General features: G+C 37.1%; 1 protein-coding gene across 18 annotated transcripts in view; it reads right to left on the bottom strand.

Moving 5' to 3' along the window:
- Nucleotides 1-11318, bottom strand: part of ncor1 (nuclear receptor corepressor 1) — a 124499-nt gene that overhangs the window by 85288 nt on the left and 27893 nt on the right. For all 18 annotated transcript variants that reach the window (XM_079871427.1, XM_079871425.1, XM_079871443.1 and 15 more), the window contains exons 6-9: nt 8823-8936; nt 7546-7602; nt 7396-7448; nt 1969-2035 (exon numbers count right to left, since the gene is read on the bottom strand). In XM_079871427.1, the coding sequence (XP_079727553.1) occupies nt 1969-2035; nt 7396-7448; nt 7546-7602; nt 8823-8936 (291 nt within the window). The remainder of the gene's footprint in view (nt 1-1968; nt 2036-7395; nt 7449-7545; nt 7603-8822; nt 8937-11318) is intronic.

Raw genomic sequence — 11318 nt, 5'->3', positions numbered from 1 at the left:
ATGACTAAGAATAAAAAATAAAAATAAAAATCTGCACTGTTAATTCCATCCTATTAATTTATATCTTGTAATAACTTTGTATTCTCTGTAATGTTCTTGGTCTGCAGTGTCGCATATAAACCTGAAAGGACAGACAGAAAGAGACAAAGGAAGATACAGTGAGCCAAGGAGAGGGTAAGGGAGTGAGCAAGAACAAGATGTTCAACAAGAGGAGTTTCGATCAAGACCTGTGCAGAGAGACAAGTGCACTTGTGTCTATACTACAGTACACAGAACAAAAAAAGGTTTGTTTTTCACGCTCTCTGAACAGTTAACGTTCCTGTTGGCTTTCGGCCATGTCACAATTCTGACTGTTCTTGGTCCAGCAGGCCTGACTGACCCAGTCTATTAACAAGTGATTGCACTGAACTACACCTTCCTGAGAAAAAAACAAAAAACAAAACAGCAATCAAAATGCTTCCGTGCAGCTAGAGCAGCTTATTTTTGGAACTGGATTAAAAAAAAACATCACCATTCATCAGTCCTGAACTACAAAAGACAAAAAAAGAGAGGCAGAATGACACAGACGGAGGGAAATGGCCAATCTTCATTAACCATGGGTGATCTTATGGCGCTTTTCCACTACATGGTACGGCTCGGCTCGGTTTGGTTCGGCATGGTACGGCTCGGCTCGCTTTGCTTTTCCATTGTGCGGTACGATTTGGCTCGGCTCGGCACGGTTCGACTCTGCTCGCTTTGGCTCGGTTTGCTTTTCGACTGCAGTTTAGTACCGCTTCACAGTGGGTGGGGTTACAGACTGCTCATTAAAGTTGCTAAAAAATATATTTCCTGGTCGCAATATCCAGCTCTCGCTGGATCCGCTCCTCATCTACCAACGAGATGAACGTCTGGCACCTCGTCTACTGACCAGTCACCACGATTCAGCCATTTCTTTTTTCAAGCAAGTTGTTTAATAAAAATTGTGCGAAAAAATATACTGCAGTGGCTGTTGCTGACTATTTAAATCTAGCGGGTCTGGTGTCTCGTGTTGCAAATCCAATGACGCTGTTAGTGACGATTCTCTCTGACCGATCAGTGATCTGAAGAGTTTTCATGTCACATTTTAGTATCGGTACGATAAGCTTGGAACCTCAACAGAGGTGGTACCATTTAAAGCGAGCCGAAACGAGCTGTACGATGCAGCGGAAAAGCGCCATTAGAGAGGTCCTAATCAGAAGAAATGTAATGTTTGATATGCAGTTATGTAGAGCATAATTTAGAGCAAATGAGATTTGGGTTGGGCTACCCTACACAAAGCCACACAAAAAGTTAATGTCAAAATGTTTTTAAATCTTGTTGCTGTATTGTGTCATGTGGTAAGGACAGAGTTAGAGGCATCACAACTGTTTCGAAGAGACATGAAATAACCTCTAACCTGAGTTCAGACACACAAGACAAACTATAAATCATAAGTAAAAGTTAATTGATCATAAGTAAATGTTGACTGATATGCAAATGAGGGCATGTCAAATAAGGTATAGGGGTCAACATGGAACTACTTTCAGCAAATGAAATGACTGATCATTATTCCCACAACACATCATTATTATCTGTTGTTTATTTGTCTTTTTATTCAGTCATAAACTAACATCTCTGTTTAGCCCTATAATGATTTGCCCCACACATCCACTAATTAACTTATCTGCCTGTAAACAAAAACTAAATGTGTGATTGCCAAGCGAACAGTGCCATTTCTATCACATGTGAAAGCAGATTGTGTTTGTGCAAATAAAGGCCACAGTCTATAAAGACATTAACATAAAACTGTGTGAAAACAGGCCTGCAGGATTGTATACTTAATCCATTCTTGATTTACCACAAAATAGTTCTAGTTTCTCTGTAACTTCAGTCACCCCTCCTGATGGAGGAGCACTTACACTCTCTCAAACAAATTCCTTCTCTGCCACTGCACAAAAGAGAGACACTTACCCTCTGTTTGCGTGCATGGTTCCTCCTCTTGAAAAACAGGATCAGCTTTTTTCTCATTATCTGATTCCTGCAGAAAAAAAAAAATAAAACAATTTGTTTTTACATTCCCTCTCATAGAAGGAGCGAACAATGCAGACTGAACAAGATCTCTCTGCTGATACATAACCTGCCCACAGACAACATCACTGCTTCTCTTATGAGTCCTCCAACTTCATCAGAACAGTTGAATCCCTCTCTACTTTCAAAAAAATGCTTCAAGACACTTGACTTTTAGGCCCTCTTTACACCAGGTATTAAGATGCGTTTTGGTTGATCAGATCACAAGTATACGAAGACGACACGTTACCGTTTACACCTTGTGTTTTAATCCATCTCTTTTGCCCACTTTTGATCACTTCTATCCTGATTTCTTCGAGGGGAGGATATATGGGTGAGTAAATATATTGGCTTTTTCAGATCTTTCGATCTAATGGACGGAAAAAGTTCACGCAATTTACAAATGAACGCAACCAAAAACAACGGAAAAACATACAGAGAGTATTATCATTTGTTTCTGCTCTGATAGCCGCAAGAACACATTGAACGCGATGAGTCAGAGTGAGCGAACATTGTGCTTGGTATGTTTTCATCTTCAAACTGAACTTGGGTCTTCAGTTTAAATCCTGTCTGGCTAGCGCGTTTCCCATAATGTTTACGCATTAGGTCAGTAGGCGGAGAGCAGGTGGTCTTTTGTGGCTGTGCATTTGACCACACGAGCATCTACACTATGAAAGCAATCTGGTCGAATGCGTTTCCGACTACCTCTGGAAGTGGTCGAAAGTGGACAATCTCAAAACGTTTTAGATTCCGTTTACACAAGTCATCCACTTGTGATCAGAACTTAATATCAGGCGTAAACAGGACCTTAGTGCGTTTGCTTTCTTACTCTTTAAAAACCCTCTCTACTCTCTTCCTTTTGTCTCATCTTCATCTTCATCTTTCTCTGGCACTTCTCCTGTTACGGTCTTTCATGAGTCGCTTTTGTTGTTTTGGATAAAAGCACCATAAAAAATTTGTTAAAATGTTAATGACTTTTACTCCTAGTTTGATAACATATTATAACATCCAAATTAATTTAAGGGCATCAATGTGTTTATTTGTTCACGTTTATCTACATTACTGTGCAAAAGCTTGGGGTCAGTCTCATTTATTTGCATTTATTTGAATAAAAATACAGAAACATTTTTTGTCAAAATATTGTGTTATTTCAGATATTTCAGTTTAAAATATCTGTTTTCTATTTTTATATATTTTAAAAATGTAATGTATTGCTGTGATGGCAAAGCTGCATTTTCAGCATGATTACTCCAGTCTTCAGTGTCACATGATCCTTCATTAATCATTCTAATATGCTGATTTGGTGCTCAAGAAACATTTCTTCTTATTATCAATGCTGAAATTGGTTGTGCTGTTTTTGGAAATTGTAATGCATTTTTTCAGGATTTTATGAAGAACAGGAATGTTAAAAAAAAAACAGCTTTTATAATAGAAATCTGTCTGAGCCAGATGCAACACATAGACAGACTCACCGACTGACCTTGACCTGTCTACATACATGCAACAGTTTCAATTTAACTCACCAACACAGACAGACTTTCCACCAGTGATAACCACACAAGTAGAGACAGATAGACACACACACAGACAGAGGCAAGTATCAGACTGATCCTTCTGTGTGTGTCTGCTACAGGGAAATCAGGAGAGACCATTATTTTGTCCATATTAAGGCTTGCATGACTACTTGTTTACAAACCAACATTGTTTACATCATGTAAGTGACCAGGTCTGTCAAAATGGCTGAAAAACTGAAAAACAACAGCTTGCACTCACACACACACATGCACTGAAAATTTCAAAAACTTTTAGCCTTATGTTCCGGATTCAGACAATGATGGATAGACTCAAGAAGTAACAACATGTAGAATGCATCAGGACATTTCTGAATTGTTAGTTGATGAATTTATGTATCTTATGTGTAATCTTCTAGTCACTGATTAGCATATTCTGTCTTGATAATCTATAAATCGTGTTCAGGGGGTTTCGTAAACTGAAATAAAATTAAACCTTCATAATAAATGAAAAGCTAAAACTAAACGAAACTAACAACAGTAACTGAAAAACTAACTGAAATAAAATAGTAATTAGCAAAAATAAATAGGGCTGTCAAACGATTAATCACGATTAATCGCTTCCAAAATAAAAGTTTGTGTTACATAATATATGTGTGTGTATATACATGCAAATATTTCTTAAATATATACATGCATGTGTGTGTATTTATATATAGAAAATAATTATACACCACACACACATATATTATGTAAAAACAAACTTTTATTTTGGATGCGATTAATCGTGATTAATCGTTTGACAGCCCTAAAAATAAATAATCGTTTTCGTAATTAATAAGCTCTTTATTGTGGCGAAAAATCTGACCAGTGGCTTTTGAAAATGTCTGTATATGGAGCTTCACGCAAGTGAAGTTGAAGTGATTAACCGCTCTCCTGTGACGCGCTCAATGAAGGACCGTTTAGAATGCTGTTTCATGCGCGAGACGCCAAGACGCGGGTGCAACAGCAAAACAAGTCCGTCAAGCACAAAAAAACGTTAATGTACTAGTACTGTATGTTAGAGATGTCATATTTTCATGAAGGTTGACAGGCTGAGAGGTGCTGTTATTGTCTTTGTTTTTACAAAACATTTACTGATAATAATATTATACATGTGGAGACATTTCCCCACAATGTAGGGAATACCACGAACGAACACACACACACACACACACACACACACACACACACACACACACACACACACACACACACACACACACACACACACACACACACTTATTTGATCTCAAACCATTATTTTATTTTTATTATTAAGATGTAATCTGTGGAAACATTAAACTTTGCTGAAATTAAACTTGCTTTGGTCTACACTGGAAGTGTCTCTGTTTGCTCTGCCAAACTATAATTACTAAAACTGAAACTAAATAGAAATGTGTTCAAATAAAAACAAAACTAAAACTAACAAAACTAATAATGAAACTAACTAAAACTAAACTGATCTTTAAAAGCAAAATTGAAAACGATATTAAAATAAAAAAAATGCACAACTATAACCTTGGTGTGAACGACTTGATTACAGTTTTAACGCAACCAATATCTTCTCAGCATTGAGCTTCTTGATTTCTGCAATGTTTTGAATGACCAACACAGCAGGTTCAACTGGATAGGCTAACAAAAACATTCAAATGCAAAAACGACTCTTATCGTATCTCGTGCACCACTGATTAAGTTGCCTGACGCACACCTAAAATTTGAATGCCCCGTTTTTGCATTCGAATGTGAAGGTTTATTTTAAATTCAACGAATATTTGAAATTAGAATTTTAATTTGACAGCCCTACAAGCGACTCAGCACACTCAAGCAGACAGTTGATCCAGCTTTAAGTATTTCACAGCTGAGATGAGAAACGTAAGCTCACATATATGCACTGCAAGATTCATGCTGCTTGCTGAAAAAAAATAATTGTCTTTCAATCACTTATAATTTGTTTCAGCCTCTAAAAGACACTCAAAATAATTCTGGCTTGTGTTCGAAACTCCAAGGGAAACTCCAAAGGTAACTCCAAAGGTGCCTATATACTGTCTTGGACTAGGGGTGCCACGATATACCAATATTGACGACAGCCATGATATAAAAAAAAAAATCAATACTGATATAGTGTTAATAATACATATAATAATATCGTAAATTATCCATCTCTTATTTTGATTGTAATTTATTGGCCAAAAAGCACTAAATAAACATTTGACCGATAGTATTATTTACTAATTTATTCAGTAAAAAGCTCTATAAAGCTCATAGAGCACTTATTATTTTCCACAGCTCATATTGTCTGGAATTTTTTGTCTACTGAAATTGCTTGGAAAGATATTTTTGCAGTGTTTCGTGTGCAGAACAATTCAAAAACACATTAAATAGCAGTACAACCCACTGAAGAGATGTATGTCTATCCCTCACAGCCTCGCTTGCATTCCCGGTAAATATTCAAAGATGGCGCTGCTGTGAATAAGGTCTATAGATAACATAATATCATTGTATGTATTTGTATTGTATACATTGTATGTACCGTATTTGTATATCATTGTATGTACCATGTATTTGCACAGCGAACATCTAATATTGTGACCGACCAGAACAAGTATATACACTAGATTTCTGAGCCAATAAATAATTTTTGGCCTATAACTGATTTAAAAATAACTATTTTGTCTAAATTAATTAAAAATTAAAGACTACATTTAAGGGCGTAATCAAATTAGTGATTTTAAGGATTGAACTTAAACAAGGGCAAAGGATTACTTTAACAAATAATGCATGAAAAAACTTCTACTTCTAATAATGGCTAAAAACCAAACATGGTACTACCGATATATTGTGCATCCATAGGAAGAAAAAAACAAAAACAAGGACAACTGAAGCCAGGCCTAAATTTGAACTAATCATCTAGTCTGTGCAATCCCTTTCCTACACATCTGACTGGTCATGTCAAAGTCACCATTAGCATTATTTACTGTGAGCTAACATAGTGCTGGGCGGTATCGCGGTTCATACCGAATACCAGTGTTTATTTTTGTTATGATATTCATTTTTAATATGTCGCTTTAACAACGATCGGAACAAGGTGCGACACTGTTTGAGAGGGGTCCCTTTTCACTTGCACTGTGGTGAGGGCACCACTGTATGTGTTACTAAGCATGACGGTGAAGATGGATAGGTTAAACTATAATTGATAGCTGTCAAATTAAATTTCAGTGTTTCCCATACATTGGTTCACAATATCAACACAGCCTTTTGGAAAATCTATTTGTGGTTGGCATTGACATCGTTGAATAAACATGAGCACTGCACGTTTCAAAATCAAAACGCGGCGCGGTTGTTTTTATATGAATGTATCTGAATGTATCCGTCTTTAGGAAAGTTTCGATGTTATTTCAATTGAATCTTTCTTTATGTTTCCTGATAAAGCAGCGTTTATGAGTGCTGCGCTGCTTTGTGTACAGCCGTTACCGGGGAAACCGCTATTTCACCCACTCCTAAAGCGCCTCCTGCTGGCACCTCTTTGTAAACAACCTTGCAAACCTGTATAATACTAGTGTGGATTTTTTTTCTACAATAGTCACTAATAAAATAGGGCATTCTAAGTCAATATACTACAGTATTTCCTCTCTCAATCAGTAGAAAACGTGGTTAACACCCAGTCATGTTTGAAAAAAAATAATACAGTGAAACCGGAATAATTTTAAAAAATATCGTGAAACGGATTTCTGGTCATACCGCACTAAGTGCCCTAAGCTAACAAAGAGCGGATACTCACGTCTTAATGTTGTCGTGGTAGACTTTAGTATCAGAGGGCTGGTTGTACAGAGGCTGTGGAGAGACAGGAAATGATGCAGATTAGCAAGATGAACACACACACGCAATCTATTGCATCAGAAAAATTGCATTAATTTCTCAAAGTACTCACCAGCTCCACTTTAGGCCCCAACCCTTCCAGTATCTTATGGGCTTCTTCAGCCTTTTTCTGTGACACAACAGAGAGAGAATGTTGGTAAAAGAGACAGACGTATGTCCCTGTGGTTAGATAGTCTGCCTGCTGACTCACCACACTAAACGAAAAAACTGTGCTCTCATTTGTTGACTGCCAGCTTTGATAGAGACAGAATGTGTGAAACTGTGCACGTTTCAACAGCAGAAACAAGCACACAAATAATTTATCACTCATTTCTCCTCCAGGGTGAAAGGGAGTAAAAATAAACATGTCAAAAATCACCATTTCCTGAGCTCCAATGTTCTGTCTGGGAAACGCCTCTATTACACAATTCCACAATTCATTACACCCAAATCTACAATCTGTTTTTGTAACAGTTGCAAGCATCTACTAAGTACATGTGTTGTCCGTGTGTAAAATTGCCTATCATGGAATCAGAAAGTTCAGAGATGTTCCAAGACCAGATGGAGTGCAGTAGTTTTGCCTCACTTCCTTCATCTGTACTTCTTTCTCTCTCACCATCTTTACCTCCAAGTCTCAAATCATCTGTTCCAGATCAGTTACTGTGCTCAGCTACCTTTCCTTCCAAAACAGGCAATCAAGAACCGCCACGTGCACATAATCACTAAATGTGGATGTCCAATGCAGTGCAAATGCAGACATAGACAATTTGAATTTTAAAGGGATCAAATAATAAACAAAGGGAAATTACAATAACGAGACATCACTATGGCCAGTTGCATAAACATAGCCACTAAGTAAGGACTGTCTTAAGAACTAGTCTGACTAATTTGATTCCAAAAAGACTGATTAACCCCATGTACCTTTTTATGTAACTGACTTAAAAAAAATGATCTTGAAGAAACAAATTAGATGACTAAGGTTAGTCTAAGCAGTTTTATACAACCGGCCACATGTCTTGGCAGATCAGACATCAATAAACAGGCAGAAACACAAAAACCTTTCAGTATATCGACCATATTCAAGTTTTTATGAAGATTATGCAAGACCTTCACTGTTCATACTTTGTGTTTTATTTAGAGTCATATGCTCTTAGATTATACACATTACACTGAAAACAAAATGTAAAAGATAAAAAAAAAAGACCTGTGAAAGTATGTGCTCACTATTTAAATACACTCTAACAACACTTAAACACATGATCTGTAAAGAGCACAATCTGCTAGGTTTCTTTGTGTGTGAGAGAGAGAGAGAGAGCGGGAGAAAGACATCATGTATAAATGTGTTCATACCCGGTTCTCATCATAAATGATCTGGACAATGCTGCGATGTTTGTGCTCCACAGGGGGCGGCGTCACTGGCTTTTCTGGCTCTACTGGCTTTGCTGCCTCATCCTCCAGTTGTTGCTAAGAGACAACAAACACGACAATATATCTTAACACTGAAGCCTAAAACAAGTATATATATATATATATATATATATATAAAATGTCTAAAGGTCTCTGTTCCATGGCTCAACTTCTTTAATCCAAGTTATCGCTTAGAAAAGTACTTTTCCAGAATTGAGTCCAATTATCACTATTAACTAGTTGCTTATTAGCATGCATATTAAAGGTCCCATTCCATGGATTATTTTTATTATTTTATAATGTTTCCAGGGGTGCCCTTATAATGTTAGTATGTTTTTTAGATCAAAAATTGTTATAATTTAGAAATAAAAGGCATATTTCCTAGCCTGATTTCATTCCCTGGTTTGAACACTCTGTTTGAAGGGGCGTGTCTGCTGTGAGACTTCAGTGTAAACGCCCTCTGCTGTGATTGGCTGACATGCTTGCATATGAAATATCTGGCATTACATGTGGAACTATCTGGAAAACTTTAACTATTACAGCTATTATACGTTTTTACTATTACAGCTATCTGGATTAACGAATCGTGAGAAGTTTTTTAAGTATTTAGATCTATTCCCATCACATAAAAGGTTGCAGTGATGATGAGCATTGAGCAGATGACAGCCTGTTGATCACGTGAAAGATCTTATCATTGCAACGCAGTTCCTGCACTCTCACTAATGATTTCACCAATGCAAACATGAGGTATATAAATACAGTAAGAGCTTCGTTGTGCAGTGTAACAGCGTCATTGATTTCATAACGAGTTTTGGCAAGTGTCCAGATAAACTCGCGCTGTGTGTCACAGCTTGGGCGATTGGAAAGGGATTGTTCTTTGATTGCTTTCTGTATATTAATCACAGTTTAAGTAAGATTATTTTCATCCTACTAAGAGAAACGAACGATGTGAAGAGTGATCGCTACTTCCATATTAAATCACTACTTACCGCTTGCTGGAATATAGTTGAAATTGCCCCCTTCGTCAGTATGAAACGCTGAGAGAAGTCTGCTTGATATTATCCCAGGTTAGAAAAACAGTCCGTGGTGAAATGGACAGAGCAAACTAACAACTTCGAATTAAACTTTTGCGGTATCCGATTATAGATAAACATCAACCACGTCTGTTGACATTTCACCATCAATACACCTGTGTTCCTGTGGGCGGAGGTTACGGTTCTAGTGACATCATTAAAGAAGGAAGTAGAGGGGTGTAGTCCAATCGAGCTGTTCGTTGTAGTCAACTTCTGTTAAATAAAATATCTCGCTTGGCATTGAACTTTGAGCTTTATAATTTTACAGATATTATTTATACTCTAACAACAACATTACACACTAACTAAAGTTTGAAACATGGGATCACATAGAACGGGACCTTTAATAGGATATTGACTGTTTCTTAGTACTTATAAAGCCCATATTAATACCTTATTCTGCATGACTATATTTTACATCCCTTAATCCTGCCAATACCTAAACTTAACAACTACCTTAATACCTATTAATAAGCAGTAATTAGGAGTTTATTGAGGCAGAAGTTGTAGTTAATAGTTAGTTAATGGTGAGAATTGGACCCTAATCTAAAGTGTGACCGAAAAGTAACAACAAACCTCTGTTTTAGCACACAAATTGAAGCATCATTTATGTCTGTAGAACAAATGGTGTGGGACGAGTTACACTGCAAAGTTAAATCCCCAAGTATGCACAATAATAATAATAATAATAATAATAATAAGAGTAGTGATACTTGCCTCAGCAAGCACCACTAATCAGAGGGATGCATGCCAACAACAGACAAAACTTTTTCAAAGATGTGCAGAGGTGTAATATTGCATTCATACACATCCTCAAAATATTTCCCCTGTGACTTATCTTCTGAAACTTTTTTGCATAATTAAATTTGCTGCTGAAGTGAAACTTATTTCATCTCCTAAACATGAGTGAACAAACAAAACAAACTGAAGATCAAGCGGTTGATGAGCAAGAAAAGAAAAAAACGGGTGGAAAAATAAAGACAACATTTTTTATTTTAGTCAAACTGAGACTTTGACTTCCAGTCTTTATGAGAACATGACTATACAAAGCAAGATAACTGATTTATGGTTTTTCTCTGAGTTATTGTTTTCTTCATCATGCCAGAAGAGAATGGTAAATGCGCATTTAGAAGAGAAAAGCGCATTTATATAGCGCTTTCACAGACCTATGGTCAGCAAAGCGCTGTACATATAGCCTCACATTCACCCATTCACTCTCTCATTCATACACCGACGGCGGTGTCAGCCATGCAAGGCGCCATCCAGCTCGTTGGGAGCAGCTGGGGTTAGGTGTCTTGCTCATGGACACCTCGGCACTTGGTCAGGTGGAACCGGGGATTGAACCACCAACCTTTCGGTTTGTAGA

The sequence above is a fragment of the Squalius cephalus genome (genome assembly GCF_949319135.1).
Source record: "Squalius cephalus genome assembly, chromosome: 5".
In the NCBI taxonomy this organism is placed as follows: Eukaryota; Metazoa; Chordata; class Actinopteri; order Cypriniformes; family Leuciscidae; genus Squalius; species Squalius cephalus.
The sequence above is the reverse complement of the archived record's forward strand: the minus strand, read 5'-3'. Positions and strand labels throughout refer to the sequence as shown.